Raw genomic sequence first — 18,774 nt, forward strand, 5'->3', positions numbered from 1 at the left:
GTGTCGGTGTCGGTGCGGCACCTGCTGCTGGCGACCGCTTCCAAATGTACGCTGTGCGCGGGATTTTTTTAACGTATGTGCTTCGTATACCAGTCGATGATGGCGGTGCTTTGGCTTTGAATTGGACAGCCATTGCTGGTATATTTCTGTCGGAATCGTGGACACAGACTGGCCATCCGTCGATTCCAGCGGGGGTTTCCGTGGCGCGCCCGCTAGACCCGTGTCAGATGCATACGGAACCCTGAACTGCTTGTGCGGTTCTGGGCTTTCAATTTGGTTCCGAATTTTTGATGGACGTACGGCGTCGGCATTCCAAGTGCAGTGAGAAGCGCATACGGATGCATGTGAGGTTTTAGGGTCGGCGCTCGTGTTTCCGGGGTGTCTGGTTCGACGCTCCGCCGCTGGAGTTCATCACGCTAATGGAATCACGATGATTCACAAGGTCATCGAACAGGAGTTTGTAACATTACCGGTACCGCGATCCCATTCATAGGTAAAAGCTTCTACTTGTCACTGTTCTTTACGAGCAGCATGCTCAAAGAATACATTTTTCCAGTTTTCCAATTTTCCGGTGCATGGCAGCTCGTGGGCGCGGCAATCGGCGTCGCTGGATCGTCCAGGGACAAGAGCTCTCTGTCGTATCATAAGAACATTTTCATATGCACATGCAGCACGGTTATTGAGCTTGTCACGTCAAATGCTCGATGCCGCTCAAGAGACGAACCTGCATGCTTTTCTCGGCCATCGACGACAGAGCATTCCACAGTATCATTACATCTCTGGCGGCGTACGCTCCGAGAGCCTCCCGCTTCTTCTTTTCGCATGGCAAAGTGCCTTGGACCTGCTCTTGGGTCATCGCAGCGATCGCTGGCAGCGGAGCGTACGTTAACGCCTCGCACGAAGCAACTGTAAACGGTTCGAAGTTTCCAGACTTGATGGCCGACCTGGGTTTTCCTCTCGGTACTTGTTTCATCACCGACAACACAGCGTTCCACAAATATTCTATCGAACCGAGCAGCGTGCGCTTGCGCGTGGAGCGGACAGCGTACTCGCGGAGCGGCGTGCCACAAGAAGCCCGTGATCGGAGGACACGGCACCGGGCGCCGTAAAGGAAGCGGTTATCGAGGCGAGCCTTCGGTATCCGTTCATGGCATGAAGCGAGCGACCCTGCAAGCGTTCACGCGCCCTAGAACGGTTCTCGGAACAGGAGCAGGAGCAGGCGAGTTCGACCGACGGGTACGCCCAACGACAGGCACGTGTTACCATTGCGACCGGCGCACCGAGGCTACATACGAGCAACATGAAAATAGCAAGCGAGCTGTACATCGCTACGCGCACCTGTACATGAACTGCGTCGTGAACAGCTGGTCGCAGCTGTCTGGAATTGAACGCTGCCATCAACATCCATTGACTGCTAACAATAGAGCTCGAGCGAAAGGAGAGCCAGGTGTGTGTCAAGCTGGAGATAAGAGGGAAGCGGCGGAAGCAGTCCCAGAAAAAGTCCGCAAAGGCTGGTTTTCGTTGTTCTGGGAAGAATTTGCGATGCTCGAGCGCGTACGCCCGAGCAAGACACCTCGACCCATCCATGGTGTTCTGAAACGGTCAGTGCTAATAGCTGGTGCGCTTTGCAATCTTTGATTGCTGCGTATGCAAACCATACATTTAGTGACGCACACTCACATGTCAGGAAATGCCATGCGCCCATCGCACTCACAGCACCAGAGAAGTTGTGTGCGCTGAGACTCGCAAAGTCGCCCAGCATGATGGCATCCATCTCTATCTGTGTATCCATCCTTGTCTAGCTGAGCTGCACTCCAGAGCGTCCAGAATACATCAACTTCCTGGTGTTTTTCCGGACTTGTGTAACCTGAAAGGAATGCTCCAGCTGTTCATATAGACACGATTTCGCCGGAAAACGCCTCCAGGGAACACGCCGTAGAAAACAGCGCGGCGTTCGCTCAACTGCGAATAGCCCGCTCGCTGGCAAAGCACAGCACTGGCAATGACTAGTTGCAATCGCTGGCGTTGTCGCGCTCGAGCGATTTCCTCGTGACCCGAAGAACCCAAGTTTACTCGACAGGGGACTTGAACCGAGCCATAAGGCAATCGCTCTCTTGGGGTCCTGCAACCACCGGTTGCGGGAGAGTCTTCAACGTTTGTCTGGGCCTGTTTTCCTCGAGTAGAAGATTATTTCCCGCAAGCAGTGCAGTATACGGAAATCGTCGACCAACCGCCTCTAGCAAGCCCGACCACTGTTCCAAAGACGAGGTCAGCGCAAACACCGGCTGCGATGACCCACGGGTTTTGCGCTGAACCTGGCTGCTGCACTCCGTCGTGAGACGATCGCGTTGTAAACACCCGAGTTGAACCAGGTCATGAGCGCTCATTCGTTGAGCAAGTACCGTAACTGGTCGTCAAGCAACTCGCTACGGGATGTATGAGAACCAATGGGCAACTTTTCCGAGACTTGGACGTTGGGTCGCAGGGTCACCGGTGTTATGAGTGCGTCGTAGTACGCTGGCGAGGTCGCTGTCGTGTCACCGGGCTGGCTTTCGGTGTTGGCGCTCTCCGCTTTCGTGAGCAGTAGACTCGGAGCTCGTGAAGAACCTACTTCGCGGACAGCGTCCCGCGAGGTACCCGTCTGCTGCTCGGCAAATTTCAGGTTTGCATACTTATCGAGAAGAGAGCACTCCTCCTCGCTAAGCACATTGCGCAATGCGTCAAACCTGGCTGGAGATGCCGTCTGCTCTGGAAAGAGCACCGATTTGATATCGCTCAGGACTGGAGATGTGAGCTCGGCACCGATCGCATTTTCATGCGACAAAAACGAGTCAGGTGAGGATCGTAGAAAGGCCACCTCAATACGGTGTTCAATATCGGTTTCATAGGGCGGCAATTCGACGTCTTGATGGAGTCGAGCTGTCGTCTCAGCACCGGATGCAAGCAGCGGCTGCGCGAGCGCCTCTGATCCCAGCGCACTAAACGATGTGCTCGTGGAGGAGCGCTCACCGCTTCGTCTGCGCTTGAGTTCTGGCCTGGAACAGGTCGTTCGAACATCATGGATGTGCAAATTTCCCGAAAACGACCGCGGTAAGGATTCGATCCCGCGGGGTGAGGTCACTGCGGCTGCGTCCTCATCGGGTACCGGAATCGCCAAAGCGGCAGGGCGTACGTCTGGGAGCTTTTCTCGTCGTTTCGACGGATTTTGCTTACTGATTTCCTCAGTGATACGCGCGCGTTCTTGCCGAAGTCGTTCTTTCTTCAGGGCTTCTGTTTGCTGGCGCTTTTGGTACTCCAGCCTCCTCAGGTAACTATTGAACCTATTTTTGACAGCATTATCTGTTCGACCGGGAAACTCTTTCGCAATGACCGACCAGCGGTTTCCATAGATCGCTTGTAATTGCACGAGACGCATTTCCTCGTTGCGCGTCCACTCGGTTTTGACGATTCCCGGAGCCAAGTTGTTGATATACCGTTCGCGACATTGTTTCCCGGAGCGATTGACCATGTACTGCGCAATTCGTGGCCAAGCACCGACGCCAAGCATATTCACCAGGGCCTTGAGCCTCTCATCTTCACATGGTTGCCACGGTCCGCGTCCATTCACACTGGGTGGTATTTGCGGTAGTTTGGACTCGTCCACGTAGTCCAGTTGTGTTGACGCCGTAGGTCGCGTCGCCCGACGACAGCTCGTCTGTCCGTATTGACCGGTGTCGAGCGCGGCACTCGTTACCGTCGGTGAGCGGTTCGCCGACTTGCTCGGACGTTCCGAGTCAGCGTTGAACACGCTGCCTGCTTGCCTGCTGGACGCTGCACGCATCGCTGAAGAGGTAGGCGTTGCGGAGTCGACGGTCGGCGGGCCGCCGAGCACGCGGTCGTCCGAAGGTAGACAGGTCCGCTGTTCAGAAGAGAACTCGCTTTGTGCCTGGTTCCTCGTCCGAGCCATACCCAGCTTCTCCACTCAAGGACAGCGAATCGCTTTGCACGAGTCACTTGAGGCGAGCACTCGCCGAGCACAGCGCTGCGCCTCATGACCCAGACAGCTGAACGAATTTCTCCTTGAAATTTGAAAATGAATCAGACTCGATCCCTGTCCGATATGTCCCGTTTCTAAAAGTAACGCATTGGTGCGCTGCAGCGCGCGATCAGGCTCTTCGCCGGTGCACTCGGGGCGGATGGGTGTACAGCCTTTCGCCGTATACGGCCTTGCTGCGCTTACTTTATGCCCAATGAGGCGAGCCCGCTCATAGGACTCAAAGACCACGCTCAAGGGTGTTTGTGTGCTGCTTCTGTAGTGTCCTGCGCGATGGCGAGCTTCCTCGGGTTGGCTTTCGCAGATCAAACTTTAGAAAGCAATGCGCGGTTTCACCTAGTGCCTTACGGGAAGCGTGTACGTGCGTGCGCGGTACATCGATAGAGCAAGCGTCCGCAGAACATATGCGTAGGTGCGTGCCCTTGGGCGAATGCCGCCGCAAAAGCGCCAAAACCGGCCGTGCAGCCTGGCTGCGTTGCGTTTTTTGTGCAGTGCGAAAGGAGCTGCTCCCCAAGTGCGACTGAGTCGCCCTTCTAGCGTGAAACCGCATCTGCGGTGTTACAGCGTCGTTGGTAGCTCGGCGTTGACGGCGGTAGTGGTAAACTGCCCGTATGGCGCGTCGATTACATTCGTCGCAGGCGAGGCAGAGCGCCACGAGGCGAACAAAAACCGATTGCCCTTTCGGCTAATGGAACTGGGATCGGGGTTCAGAGCTATCTGCAGTCGTGTGCTTTCGCCAAAAATCAATAACGGGCACGAGTTCAGCACCAGACACTGGATGGCTGCATCGGCGCCTTTGCAGCAGCCCGTGCGCCCAGCGCTGTGGCTGAGGCCCAGTCTGGAAAGCCTCTCTACGAATCCCGACGGAGATGACGACGACGACGACGACGATGATGATGATGATAATGATAAACGACGTGTCACGTGCTGCACAAGCAACGTCGTTGCTTACAAATCCGGGGGCGGCATTCGGTCTGAGGTTCTCCCCAGGATTCCCATTGTCCCGGGGTGTCTGCATCGGTACCTTTCGACGGATACCATTGTCGCCATAAACCACGTACCTCTATTTCGTGGGTTTGCAGGCGCGGACGCTACTGCGCTGAGTAGCTCCCGTAGCATGAGACGTAACCAAGCAAGCCGTTACCTGTGCACCATTCTGCCAGCATCTGCCAGTGGAGCGTGGTCGACGTAAGCGCAAACGCAACCCGCCCTGCAACAAGACAAAGCTCGGGCGCACACTATCCGCAACGCACTCCCATTCACGATGCAATCGAGATCCAGGGCGATCGCGAGGCATATTCGAGGTGACCAGTCATTAGCAGGGTCCTCGAGCTGAAGATGCCCGGCAGCACTGATTTGACGCACGGTTCCGGGTGAATACACTGGGTCGATTTCGCGTTAGTGAAGCGAAACCTCAGTTCCGCCGCCAGCTGGTCCGGTCGACTGCGGTACGTGCCTCAGCACGTCATGATGGATGATAGCTGTTGTTGGTCGAATGATGGACTGCCACGCGAACGCGTCGTACGATATGGATGGCGTTGTATCGATCGATCGATCGATTGATCGATCGACATACAGCATCGCCTGATGGCGCGCGTCCAGCCAGCGACCCGAAGCATACCGCCGTGCTTTGAGGTGCGTCTTCACGTTTCCGTTAGCCCGAGTCACGATTCCTCCTTGTGAACTGAATTTTGGTCGTTCCGTTGACGCACTGGAAGAGACATGGAAACCGGATAGCTTTGTGAAACACTCATAGGCGTTGCGTGGAGGCATGGCTGACCTGGCGCGAGGCTGGGTCTCTCTCGGTCGCAGCTCCGCTGAGCAATAAATCGGCAAAGCCGTTGGCCACTGCGTGCAACGACACGGTGTTGGAACGCTGCAACTGAGGCAAATTTCGGGTATTGGGCGCCTCTCTGTCTTGTCCTGCTTTTCCTCAGCCAACAAGAACTGCGTTGCGGTGAAGTCGCGCGAGTCGCACTGCAGCGCTTGCCACGACGCAGCGCACATAGCCCCAGTGCAGCAGTCGATTCCTTCGCGCCCTCGGAGTTTGCACCACAAACGTTCCCCCGTTTCCAGTCTTGTGATACGCAGGCACCACCAGGGGAGCGATCCCTACCACCCCTCGTCCATGGTGTACGTGTCCGCCGGCTAGTAGCGAGCCCCCGCGACACCCCGCAGCGCAAACGCGCGTGAATACGGCAGAACACACGAAATGACCATTTCGTCTGAGATCGATCATGGAGCAATGGACGCGTTCCCCGACTGCCTGCGTATCCAGGATGCAATCGAATTCGCGTGTGGTGCGCGCACCCGTCGATCGATACAACCCAGAGAGCGTCGATTTGGCGCGAAACACACCAGATGGCGCGATGCTGGCTGCACAGCTGGCGCCATCGGCGATCGGGCGATCCAGCGCGGCCTCCTGGGTTCCTGTCTCTCTCGGGCACAGCCACCTAGATACATACACAGAAACGGGGACAGGGTGCTCGCAGCGGCTCTTCCAGACTTGATTGACCAAAGACAAGTTTAATCTTAGCGTCGATCCGCAAGCCTGGGGGTTCCTGTAATAGGCATGGCGCTACATAGCAGAAGAGCCTCTGGCGGCCTCGTCTTCTTGCAAAGTACAGGTGATGCAGGCGCTGCGAACGCTACCGAACACGCGCTTTACCTCACGTGTTCAGCGGGTTCTTGCACCTTGCGTGAGCTTCTCGGTTGGGGTTTGCAGCGACTCGCGCTTCTCCAAGAGCTGAGCGACTCGGAGTTGGAGCCGGCTGAGGCTGAGGCGCAAATCGAGCGTATGTTACGCTCGCCTGCCTACCGGTTTCTGCAGGAGTACCCTGGAAAGGCCGACGCTTGGTCGCACTTTATTCTGCGACTGGCGCTCGGTTCATTTGAGTTCGCGCGAGACTGGTGGATCCAAGCGGAACGGCAACTTTTGCGCTTTCGACTGCGACGACGTGCCCTGAGTTTGCGCAGCATCGACAGCCTCGTTGCGCTAGCCGAGCAGGTGGCACCACCCGAGCTGCGTGCTGCCCCGCGGCCGCTCTTGGAGGCGGTACCTGGCGAAAAGGCCCCGAAAGAAGTCTACGATACGTTGCGAGGCGATGGCTATCCGTTGATCCACGAACAGCTCAAAAACCTGGGACACACTGGGACTGGTAACCTGGAGAACATGGGTCTGCCCATGTTTCGCGTGCCGTTCGAGCTCGTCTTGCAATGGGTACGTCACCGACAACTCTGGCTACAAGCCGGCTACGCCTGGGTACCGGCATTAGCCGTAAATGAACTCGTCCTCGGGTGGTATGAAATATTCCTGCGCCGAGGTACCGCAACCGCGGAGCAGCACTTCGCGGTGGCGCCCAAAGCAACCCGTCTCCGTGAGCGCCTGACCCCGATTCTGCTCTACCTGCGAGAACAACACAGTGCTTGGAAGCGAACCCGAATACGCGGCACTGGACGCTTGCACGGCATCGATCGACCACTGGGTACCGAGTTGCATTTGACGGAGCTCGATACCGCCATTCCGGATATGCCGCTGTGTATGCGACTGCTGCTGGAGCGCTTACGACAATGCGGACATCTGCGGCACGGAGGGCGCCTCCAGCTCGGTCTCTTTCTCAAAGAGGCTGGATTCACGCTATCCGACTCGCTCCAGTTCTGGCGAGACGCTCTTCGCGTCAACAGTAATGGACGACCTATCGCGAATCATGAATTTGAACGCGAGTACGCGTACGGCATTCGCTATAATTACGGCCTCGAGGGCAAACGGAAAAATTGTCCAGCCTTTAGTTGTGCGCGCATACTAGACATGCGCCCGGGGGCAGGTGAGCACCACGGATGTCCTTTTCAAGAGCTCGCCCAGCCAGCGCTTGAACAAGCCGTGCGAACGCACTTACGGATCACAGATCCCATGGACATTGAGGAAATAACTCGGTATGCTGCAGCTGGACAGCCACAGCGTGCGTGCGCGGGCTGCTTACGATCCGGGCTGCAGCATCGCGGTAACCGGTTTGAGGAGGAGGAGGAGCAGCAGCAGCAGCAGCAGCATGAGGCCGGCACTGCTGCTCCATCGGAGACACTGACACGGGTTTACGGCGATTCGCAGCGACTATCGATAGCCTCTCTGCGACTTGTCGAGCATCCGAATGAATACTTTGCGCAAATGCGTCTGGCTAGACACATGGAGCCGGGGACACCACAGAGCACTGCTCTCGACGGCGTTGCTCATTAGGATACGATATCGCGGGCGCATGATTGCCGGCGCTCGTTTCAAGTACGCATTGATCCCTGCTCCCGACCGAGTGGTCGGTACGAACACGAAATCGCGAGCGGGTTATCGCCAGTACTCGTTTCCATTGCATTCGAGCGCAAGTCTTGCTACGCGCTCAGCCGCAACACGTCGCGTCTAAAGCGTGTTGCCGCGCCAGCAGGCAGCACGGTCCCTGTATGACTCGTCCAGACGCTCTCGGGAAATCGGGACCCCATCGGAGCGCATCCAACCAAACCGCGCGGACAGCAGGTGGCACTCGCGTTCTCATCAGCTCGTGTGTCCGGCATATGCAGTCCTAGAGACACCGCCTCAGCTGCAACGGCATCCTCAGACGGCTTGTTCGCGTCGCGGTCCACTATATAGCTGAGCACGCGCCAATGTAGGTCGCTGAATCCCAGGCCAACGATGCTCACGTTCAGTCCCGCTCGTCGTTCTCGTCCAAATATTTTTCGAGCACCTTTTCTTCGACCTCAAGGACTTGTTCGACCCATTCTTCGAGGACTTCGTCGTCACCGGGAGCAGCGCCTTCCGCATCCGCTGCGAGCGCATCGGTGATATGGCGCTCGCCCCCGGGGATATGCTTCCATAGCGCTGCACGTTTTTCTGTCTCCGCTCGATACCGCGCACGGTTGCGTTCCACAAGTTTCTGCCATTCCGCGAGCGCGTCCCGGCGGGCAACTCGAATGTCACGACGTCGATGGGCGCGCATCGCTGTATCCTCGGCTTCGTACTTGGCACGGTACTGTTTCAGATTCTTGCGTACTTCCCGCTCCTCCTGCTCAGATAGGAACCACTTGGCGGGGCGCGGGCGCCAGGAAAACTCAAAAAGGTTCTCCATAAAATGGGGCGCACCAAGTTTCCGCCCGTAAAACGTCCAGAGTTGATATCCATGCTCAATACGGGAAGCGCTCGCATTCACCCAGGTGCACACGAAGCGGCCACTCGGATCCCAGCAGATGTCGGAGCAGGCAAAGTGTTCATCAACGCCCATGAGCTCATGGTCGGCAACATTCCACCACTCGAGGACGCCTCCCATGCTGCCGAGGCCTGCCAGCAGAACATGCCCCATACCTGTCGGTGACCAGCAGATTCGATTGCACTGCTTCCGTTCGAGCCTGAACAGGGTCCGTACGGTATCCTTCTGGACCTCGTAGAAAGTCACCATGGGGCGCGTCGAGCCGCTTGCCAGGCCCATGGCACCGGCAACGCCTCCAGCAGCGGTTCCGAGCCCGCCCAATGGCGTCGTCGTCGTTGCTGCTGCTGCTGCTGCTGCTGCTGTATTCGGTGGCAAATGTTGCTGATGCAGAATCGCGAATCGGTCGCTTTTGGGTTCCCACGCAAACGCTAGTACCTTATCGCGTTCGGAGAACTCAAGCGTCTCCACTGGTACGTCTTTTTCATTCACACGGAATATTTCAAAGTTTGTGAATCGACCTTTTCTGCTGCGTGTATACCGCTCGACTCTGCAGGCGAGGTACTTGCCCTGCGGGTGCCAGATGAGTTCGATATTCGCGACCGAGTACAGGGCTTTCTGTCGCAGTTCGCGGCGGCTTGGCATCTCCAGCAGCAAGACGCGTGCGGGCGACTGGCCCTCCTCGGGCGTCCAGATGGCCAGGAGGTTCGGCGTGGTGGGTGACCACGCAAACCCGAGCGCAGCCGGAACGCTCACCGGACGATGATCGAGTAGCTCAATCCGATCAGGCAACATCTCAAACACGTGAATGCAGTCCTCTCCGAGTCGCGCCATCATTGTCTCGTCAGCGGAGAACTGCACGAGGGGCCACGGGAAGCGCCCAATATCTGGAGGCGGCATCCCACGTTCCCGTTCTGTTTCCATACGCTTCCACTCCGCGGACTGCATGGACGCGAGCATTGGGTTCGCTGCATCCGCTCGTGCCCGTTCCTCAAGAACATCGCTCCAGAGACGCTCCAAGAGGCGCGGCGGCAGACGCAGGGGCGACTCGAAAACCTTTAGGCGGCGACCAGTGCCGGTTTCCCACACGACCAAGGGCTCTGGCGAGTCCGGGGCATTAAACGTAACTAGATACCGCTCGTTTCCAGAGAAATGTATCAGACGGGGTTGTGGATGCTCGAAGCGTACGATCTTCTGGAACTCGCTGCCGCCCCAGAGGGCAATGCCCTGCCGATGAAAAGTCGCCAAATAGAGGCCCTGCGGAGACCAGGCTACGTCAGACTCTGTCCAGTTTGCTCGCTCGTGCTCAAGTTCCGGAGGCAACAGTGGGTCAACCCAGTACACGGCAGTGTCGACGCCCGTGCAGACGACGAACTGATCGCGCCCGCGTGGATCCGCCAAGTGTGATAGCAAGTTCGGCCGAGTTTCCATGTGTCGCGCGGTCTCGTCACTCAGCTCCGCAAGCAGCTCTGCTGGTGGCTCAAAAGAAGCATCCGGAGGCAGCTGACGCAACCGCTCCACATCGCTAAGAAGACTCACTTGAAAGCGGTGCGCTTTATCGAGCTGAAAACCGTCCGTCTGCTTCCGAGCCCGCTCTGCCTCTTCTGCAGTAGCATATTCCACGATCCCATAACCCCCGGTCGGCGGAATTTCAAGATACTTGATCACACCCAACGGGGAAAAGATCTTTTGAATCACGTTCACGAGTTTCGCGTGTTTGCTTTCCGGGATCACGGGAACGTTTTCGACGACAAGCGTTGAAGCCAGGGCGTCATTGACCGCTCTGTCTACGAGCGCTTGCTTTGCATTAACTTTGGATGTTTTCCAGGTATCCGCGCCTGATGAAGCAGCGCGCGTCATGGCCTAACCCCAGCAACGAACACGGTGTCTTCGTAGGCGGCGGGGGTTCGTAGAGGCCCTGCGAGCACGAAAACCTCGACCTGCACGACTGCAGCGTCTGACGTCCGCGCGCGCGCGCGGCGACGGCATCGCGTGGCTAGCAAGTCGCCGAGGACGATGGTATCGAACACCTCGACACCTTCCAGGTATGAGGTCCAGCGAAACGGATACGCACACGGGCACAGTGCGCTTTCTGCAGTTACCCACTATGGTGGGTGTCAAGCACAAACCCGCATTGCCAGCCGAAAACAACGCATTCCATGCATGATCACGAAGGAGAGAGGCGGCTCCCAGGATATATCCTAACAGCCACGTTTCTCCAGCGTGTCGTGCAGCGAAGACAAGCCTGCATCCGCAGACTCGCTGAGCACATACCGACGACGAGACCCAATTCTACGTCGGATGAAGCACACCTCAAGCCGACGCCCTCTGTGTGGCACTGCAACGCCGTTCTAGCTCGATGAACTATCTGCTCTAGCATGTAAGGTGCAAAGGCGAATACGGAACTGCAGGTACTAGGCACACTCGATAGGACGTATGAAACGACCAGAATATCCGAGATGAAGTATAGGTAATGTAACTTGGAGGTAGGATGTTTGATGGATACTTTACTGTGCACTGAAAAAATAACGCAAAAAAGTAAGAAAAGAATAAAGCGCACAATCGGAGAACGCTGACACAGGTAAACGTTTTTTCAATGGAGCAAAATCGAACACCTCGAGACAGACGGTTGCACCTGCGAAGACGTGTCAGCAGACACGGAGATTGTCGACGTTATTTTCTGTGTGGGTTGGTGCTGCTCACGTTCAAGACAGGTGCGATGACTTGGAACCGTGACTGGCTCTGTTCGGGGCATCCGACGGCTGCCGAGTCTACGGTGAACACGCTTAGCCAGCTGCCAGTGGCGATTACCGGGTACGTAGGCGCGGCGTGGGCGGGCCGGGTGCCTCTGCCTCGGGGCTCTGATCGGACACCGTGGATACTTCGCACAGGTGGACAGTAACCTGCATATGTAGGCAACGTGAGTCGCTTAGTGGTGTATGTGGTCCGGTCGCTTGCACTCTTGGCTTGTTCATTCGGCGCTACATCGCGGAAACGTTCGACCGTGGATGCCAGGCCTTGCGTCGTGATTCGCATTGAGCGACCTGATTCGGGCTGACCAGTGACCGAGACGCCGTACCGGAACGGCTGATTTTACAGTCAGGATGGAAATCGCAAGGTGTCTTGACCTGAGCTTTCGAGTTACGGGGCGTCGAGGCCTTTTTAAGCGGAGTCAAACACATCCTGTGCATGAGGTAGCGGATTCATAGGCCACACTGTGGATCGGGTCACTGATATGCAATGGTATCGAATCAGGGAACACGATTTTCACCCTCGTATAGAGCAGGAGAATCGTTTCCGGTCTATACATGCGGCGATGCAGCCTTGCTGGATTCCCGCCTGGACCAATCTTGTGCCTCGCTCCAGCTCGGGAAGCAATGCCTGCTCTCTCCTGGCCACGGATGATGTTCTTCGTCGACTATCTTCAGCGTTTGAGCACAATCTCCATACGGTGCTCCCAACGAGTTGCAGGATTGTTTGCTCGACACAAAGCCGATGGATACTCCGGGCGCACGCCACACCTCCAGATATTGATTGATTGTGCTCAGGTAGCAGTGCAGAAACCGCTTACTCGCGTGCTCGCTGATGGAATCGCAATATAACTGACATTCGATCAGCTTCAAGTACAAGAATCTCTTGTAGCCCGACTCTGGTTTACGCGCTTCTCCTCTCTAACGGATTACGCGCGCATTCGTGCTCATCATGTGTGTATGTCGTGCGAGACGCATTGATAGGCTTGCAAGCAATCGATTCCTGCGCGCACTCAACGCTGTCGCCGAAGAGACAGGAGTGCAGTCCTTTCGCGCTCCAGCACGTCCGGTGCTGTGGGCCTGCACCTAACAACGGGACGTTTCGCTTATGTCGCCTTCCGACTCCGTGCTCAGGTTGGTGGATGCAGGCCTCTGGCCTCTGGACGCCCGAAACCTTTGCCGACCCCCATGTGGTCTCTTACGGTCCTGCCCGAGGTCGTGCGCGTGAGCGATCTCCACGTTCATGGGCGCTGTGCGTGAAGCGTAGAATCCCCTCCATCAGTCTCCATTTTTCGGGCTAGATACATGAGGGTACAACGCGTATAACGCACCCAGGGAGCTTGTCATGTAGCGCTCGATATTGACCCGCACATAGGTTTGGAGTATGTTTGGATGCATTTTAGCAGATGCGCTGTCGATTTTTTCGAAGCTTACGTTGTGCAGCGGCGTATCAAGGTAGCCCAGGAAGCACATGTGCGAATCTCTGATCCTACTTTTCGACCGTATTCGCCTCCTGTCCCGATTATCAGTTATTTCGCCGCACGAAGGTTTGATCAAAACAAAATTTCAGAGGAATCTGGACAACTGGCAGCGCAGCGTCTGAAACTCCAGTGAACAATTGTTCGACGAGGTGCATCACGTCGAGGCAATCTAGACGAACCTTCTTCGAGTACCAAGCTACGTGTTCCTTCATGGTGTTCGAAGTCGCTCGTTTTGGAAGCTTCTCCCCGGTGACGTGTTCGTGTTCCGGAGTGATGCTCATGTCAGGCAAATTTCCCTTCCTGTCATTCGTTGTCCTCTTCTCTGGATTCTCTTGCTCTGTTTTGTCTGGTGGTTTCTTCTCCCTCTCCTTGCTCGCCTTCTATTCTACTAGGCGGCGTGGCATAGACGTGGTCGATTGACTCCACACGCGCTTTTTTTTTCTGGGCTCAGACGTGCTGAATGACCGCTGAGCCCGAAGATCGCTTTTGGATGGATGTATGCATGCATGCAGCTGCCATTTCTGAAGTAAATTTTCTTCAGCTTTTCCGTCGCGAGCGCTCCTGCCTTCTATATATCGTGCACGAGCAGAGGAGCAATACGAAAGCTCAGGGCTGATGGAGGCTGGAAACGACTCGTCGGATAGCGGTATCACGGATGCATGCGACTTGGACGTGGATTCGTGAGCGTTGCAATGAAGTTGGGCGAGAGATAAAACGCCTTCGACTCGATTGACACTGGACAAATACACTTGCACGAAGAGCACCTCAACGCCGATCTCAACTGCGTGCTCTTTCACCGATTTCGGATGATCCAAATCAACGTTGTCTAACTGCGAAGGAGAAGCCGCCGAGTGTGCTTCGACGAAGAATGGAGTGGTGCAGGATCCTGTGCCTTTGGCGGCTCGAAGGCGACCGCACGATAGCATCGTCGCTAGAGCGCATACCATTGGCATGCTCGGTTGTCTCTCCTGAGCGGACGCCGGTTTGCCGCTCTTCGAGTACCCATACACAGGTTTACTGTATCTCCCGAATCATCGCTCGTCAAGTGAGACAAATGCCTCTGTACCATTTGTCGTACGCGTTCACGTTTCAGTGCGAACTCGATGCTCCATGTTGCCCAGCATGCGACTGACTAAAATTGAGGCACGCTTGTTTCATCGTCTATTCTGTGTGTATTTATCAACGTGCGTACCAAAGAATCGGAAATTTCATATCGTCGAGCGTCTGGGGTAGTATTTCTGGGATATCCCACCGGATGGAGCACATTGACGACGACGCTTTCGTACAGATAGAGTCTGATGTGTTCTCCTTTGAATACATGGCGTTCAGGGTACGGACGACGAGAAGCGTGATTCACGTGCTTGCGACCCATGGAGTGACCGACTAGGACAAGGTAGCTCGTGCATCTCTGGCGATTATTTACAGCATAAAGTCTTTTCGAGACCTATCTTATATCTATAGGATACAGTTCCGTTCTTAAATGCATGCACGACTATGAAGCAAAAAAAGGCATGGTGGTATCCGTGTTCCGGAATGCAGTGCACGGCGTAGAACCGCAGTTTCCTCCTTTTTCGTTTTTGCAATCGAAGAACGCCCCATCATTTCACCGGCAAGTTCCGTGCTCTGCAGCATTCCCTGCCGAGCTCTGTATGCGATGCCCGAACCTCATGGTTAGCACTTCGAATGCACAAGTGCAGCGCCATGCCAAACCTAGGCAACCGGCCAGGCATGCACTGCCTCGCGCCAGCTGCATGCGTCCATCGCCCGGCACCTTCTACCTTCCAGGTGGAAAGTTCCGCGATCCGCATGAAAAATCCGACCCACTTTTTCGTACGCCTCTTCACGAGACGTTGCGGAGCAGGTGCTAGCGTCACGAAACGGGGACGAGTTTCACATATGGTAGCAAAGGCGAGACTCGGTCCCTGGGGTGCTCGCCAACGACCAAGCTTCTCCAACGCGTCGTAACGCGAACACAGACCTCGGCAAGCAGACTCTCTATACTCAAATCAAAGACGATGCGTCCCGAACCCGACTCGGTTGACCCATACCTCGATTCGACGCCCGCAGTAGTATACCAGAGCCGCTCTGCTTCCGTGCTGCGTCCGCAGCGGCACCGCTAGAGACGCAGTTGCGGACGCTCAAGACAAGCTCTGCGTACTCAGGTACCTATACAGTGGCCAGTGCGTCCGACGAGACGGACTAGCAACGGATTCTGGAGTCGGGATATGGGATGTTGGACGCTCTCCCGACCGTTGATATCAAGTGCCTATGCGCGGATACCTGCTCTTTCTACGAAAATGCGCTGAAAAAATCGCGACGCGCCCTGACTAGAACGTCGTCGGCTGAACGCCCATTGCCGGTGAAGTGCGGAATCCTGCTACTGCTACTACTGCTTCTGGACACAGTGTTCGTGCTGGTGTCAGGCTGCGTGGGGACGCAAAAGCACGCTGCAGACGGTACTATTCGTCTCTTGGTCAATGCAGTGCGTTTCCTGCAGCGCCAGAGTCCGAGTTACAACCCAGGCGTACCCAGCGAGGCTTTCAGCGTGGGTTGTTTCCGCGAAGGCACCAGCGCTAACGCATTCACGAGGCGAACGCCCAAACTGCTGTGCAGCGAACGTTGACCGCTGCAATGTGTCGCGAAGTGGCACGAAACCTTGCTCAGCAAGGCACATCTTTTCCGGGCAGTTTGCTCCTCGGCGGCGCTTGGCGCTACCTGGGACCTCGCGAGTGAACACTGGTCGTTGCACGGCGTTTACCTTGCGGAACCTGGTGAGCGAGAGTGGTGGCACTGCGTTTGCGCTGCGGGACGCACTTGAACTGCTTGCGGCGACGGTGTTGACGATTCCCGTGTTCAAGAAACTCCGTTTGTCGCCCATACTAGGTTTCCTGCTTGCTGGTGTTATCTTGGGGCCGCACGGACTGCGCCTCGTCCGTGATGTGGAGGATATCACGGCGCTTGCTGACTTTGGTGTCCTATTCTTATTGTTTGAAATGGGCCTTGAACTGTCCTTGAAACGACTGCGCGTGCTGCGCAAGTACGTCTTCGGATTCGGAACCCTGCAAATGGCGATGACAACGGCAATACTCGGGCTCGGTGCATACTTGGTTGGTGGCGACGGTGTCAGTTGGCAAGAGGCGACCGTTATTGGCGGGGCGCTCTCGCTGTCGTCTTCCGCCTTCGTCCTGCGGCTTCTACAGGAGCGTGGAGAGCAGAACTCCCGAATTGGTTTGGCTACGTTCGGGGTGCTCCTTTTTCAGGATCTTGCGGTGATTCCGCTCCTCGTGCTGCTGCCGTTGTTGTCTGATCTAGGCGAAGTCGCTGAAAGCATGGGCACTCCGAGTGGATTCTGGCACGAGTTGCAGCAGATATCGGAGCAACTCGGTTTGACTGTAATCAAGGCGATTGGCGGTCTCGCAGCGCTCGTTCTTGTGGGCGGGGCGGCGTTGCGCTTCATTTTCGATCTCGTGAAGGAGTCCAAGTCTCCGGAAACTTTCACAGCGATGGTCTTGCTCACGGTACTGGGGACGGCTTGGGTGACAGACCACATGGGCTTGTCGATGACGCTGGGAGCATTCATGTCAGGTGTGCTCCTCTCGGAGAGCGACTATCGAAACGAGATTTCTGTGGATGTAGAGCCGTTCCGCGGAATGCTCCTAGGCTTATTCTTTATCACGACCGGCATGTCTGCTGATCTGAATCTTTTCTGGCAGGAGCCGCTGCTTCTAACTGCGCTAATTGCAACACTGCTCGTGGCAAAGTCGTCGATCGCGACGCTCGTGGGGCGTCCTTTTCTCCCGACCTGGTCGGAGGCGGCACGAGTTGGTCTGCTTCTCGGACAGGGAGGTGAGTTCGCCTTTGTCGCGTTTGCATTGGCGAAACGTTTGGGATATCTGCCGGAACCCGTGAACGCACTTCTGATTGATGCGGTCGTAGCATCGATGGCCTTGACACCGGCTCTGGCAGAGGTTGGCGCCCGCCTCTTCCGTCCTTCGGGTTCGGCTGCAAACGCGCCAGAAAAGCCTGCCATGGAAGCAGACATTTCAGCTACCGCAAAAGGCGACCACGCTCCGGAGACGGAGGAGCAGGCCGCCATGGCGCCTGTGCCCTCCGACAGCGACACCGCCGTCGTTGCTGCAAGTGCGGTACCGTCTGAGTCCACACAGACGCTGCCGGGAGATGTGGTCGACGCAAATACTATACCAGGACCCGAGGAACTGAAGGCGATCATCCCTGGTGATCATGCCCTCAACGATATGGTTGTCATTTGTGGCTATGGCTTGGCCGGACGGATTGTCAGCTGTATGCTGGCAAAGAAAATTATACCCTACATCGCCTTTGATCGTGATGCACTCGTCGTGAGGCGCGCCGTAGAGCTCAGCGTTCCCTGTGTCTGTGCAGACGTTCGAAATGTAGATGCGCTGCGGGCAATGGGGATTGTAGCGCCTGCCGCTTTCGTGATCACCTTCCATGGGAGTCACTTTATGGACACCAAGGATTTTCGTGAAACAATTGAAACGATTCGAAATGCTTTTCGTGAGATTCCGATTTTTGCCCGGGCACGCAATCTCGAAGAGCGACGCTACCTCGAAAGCATTGGGGTGCACGCATCCTTTCCGGAGAGTTTCGAGACGAGCCTCTTTCTCGGCCGCGAAGTGCTCAAATCGTTCACTCGTCGCGAGGCTGAAGTCGAAGCCATTGTCACTGAGATACGACGCAACGAGCAGCTTCGGGAGGAGTTTCAGCAATGGGAAATCTGGCACAACGCCGCACTGAGCCGCCGTTCTGCTGAGGCGGCCATCGCGAGCTGGCCAACTGCTGCTCCCGAATCGCCGACTCTGGACCACAACGGGACATCTAATGGAACCGTAACGGATCCGAGTTCACGAGAAGCTCAAACCGCAGAGGAAGCTCGGCACAGTCGCTGATGCAACGCTCCTAGGCGATGTGGCAGCGGACTCGCGCCACCGCCAAGGCAGTCTGGAGTATACGCTGTGCCAGTGCCGAACTCATTGCGATGTGCAAAAGCCGTCACATCGCGTAAGGACTCGCTAACTTGTACTGCTACGCGATCGAGTAAGCAGCCAGAATAGCACCGCACGCATGTTCCCGCTGGTGACGGAGCAGATGTCGTGCGGAATATATGCAACAGTGCGGTACAGTCGGCGTGCGAACGGCGAACTTGGGCGCACGACTGCTCCAGAATGGGAACCGAACGTGTCGCCCGCAGGGCCGCGGCGGAGTCGGAGCGGAGTCCTCAGACAGAGCGACAGGCGTGCCCGTGAGGCAGCCAAGCGCATAGACTTTGCTGATTTGCGAAACGCAGA

The 18,774-nt window shown here is 56.3% G+C and overlaps 6 protein-coding genes and 1 non-coding gene across 7 annotated transcripts, besides 2 other annotated features; 4 read left to right on the forward strand and 3 right to left on the reverse strand.

Moving 5' to 3' along the window:
- Positions 1 to 2,027: 2,027 nt before the first annotated feature.
- Positions 2,028 to 4,629: a sequence feature (possible transcribed region).
- On the reverse strand, positions 2,384 to 3,946 carry CYME_CMK280C (MYB-related protein; the record flags this gene model as incomplete). The annotated part of the gene is made up of 1 exon (XM_005536600.1): positions 2,384 to 3,946. One exon carries the CDS (start codon positions 3,944 to 3,946, stop codon positions 2,384 to 2,386), a length of 1,563 nt encoding a protein of 520 aa, XP_005536657.1.
- Positions 4,464 to 5,225, forward strand: CYME_CMK282C (hypothetical protein; the record flags this gene model as incomplete). Its single annotated transcript, XM_005536601.1, has 1 exon — positions 4,464 to 5,225. The coding sequence occupies one exon, from the start codon at positions 4,464 to 4,466 to the stop codon at positions 5,223 to 5,225; it is 762 nt and encodes a 253-aa protein (XP_005536658.1).
- A 206-nt stretch (positions 5,226 to 5,431) lies between these two features.
- On the reverse strand, positions 5,432 to 6,040 carry CYME_CMK283C (hypothetical protein; the record flags this gene model as incomplete). Its single annotated transcript, XM_005536602.1, has 1 exon — positions 5,432 to 6,040. One exon carries the CDS (start codon positions 6,038 to 6,040, stop codon positions 5,432 to 5,434), a length of 609 nt encoding a protein of 202 aa, XP_005536659.1.
- A 565-nt stretch (positions 6,041 to 6,605) lies between these two features.
- Positions 6,606 to 8,264, forward strand: CYME_CMK284C (DNA primase, large subunit; the record flags this gene model as incomplete). Its single annotated transcript, XM_005536603.1, has 1 exon — positions 6,606 to 8,264. One exon carries the CDS (start codon positions 6,606 to 6,608, stop codon positions 8,262 to 8,264), a length of 1,659 nt encoding a protein of 552 aa, XP_005536660.1.
- Positions 8,265 to 8,718: 454 nt separating this feature from the next.
- On the reverse strand, positions 8,719 to 11,076 carry CYME_CMK285C (eukaryotic translation initiation factor eIF-3 subunit B; the record flags this gene model as incomplete). The annotated part of the gene is made up of 1 exon (XM_005536604.1): positions 8,719 to 11,076. The coding sequence occupies one exon, from the start codon at positions 11,074 to 11,076 to the stop codon at positions 8,719 to 8,721; it is 2,358 nt and encodes a 785-aa protein (XP_005536661.1).
- Positions 11,077 to 11,851: 775 nt separating this feature from the next.
- CYME_CMK286T lies at positions 11,852 to 14,892 on the forward strand. Its single transcript, XR_002461399.1, has one exon. It is a non-coding gene; the product is annotated as a hypothetical transcript (transcript).
- Positions 14,853 to 15,721: a sequence feature (possible transcribed region).
- A 203-nt stretch (positions 15,722 to 15,924) lies between these two features.
- CYME_CMK288C (probable potassium transporter) lies at positions 15,925 to 18,375 on the forward strand (the record flags this gene model as incomplete). Its single annotated transcript, XM_005536605.1, has 1 exon — positions 15,925 to 18,375. The coding sequence occupies one exon, from the start codon at positions 15,925 to 15,927 to the stop codon at positions 18,373 to 18,375; it is 2,451 nt and encodes an 816-aa protein (XP_005536662.1).
- Between the last annotated feature and the right edge of the window lie 399 nt (positions 18,376 to 18,774).

This window comes from Cyanidioschyzon merolae, chromosome 11, assembly GCF_000091205.1.
Source record: "Cyanidioschyzon merolae strain 10D DNA, chromosome 11, complete genome".
NCBI lineage: Eukaryota > Rhodophyta > Bangiophyceae > Cyanidiales > Cyanidiaceae > Cyanidioschyzon > Cyanidioschyzon merolae.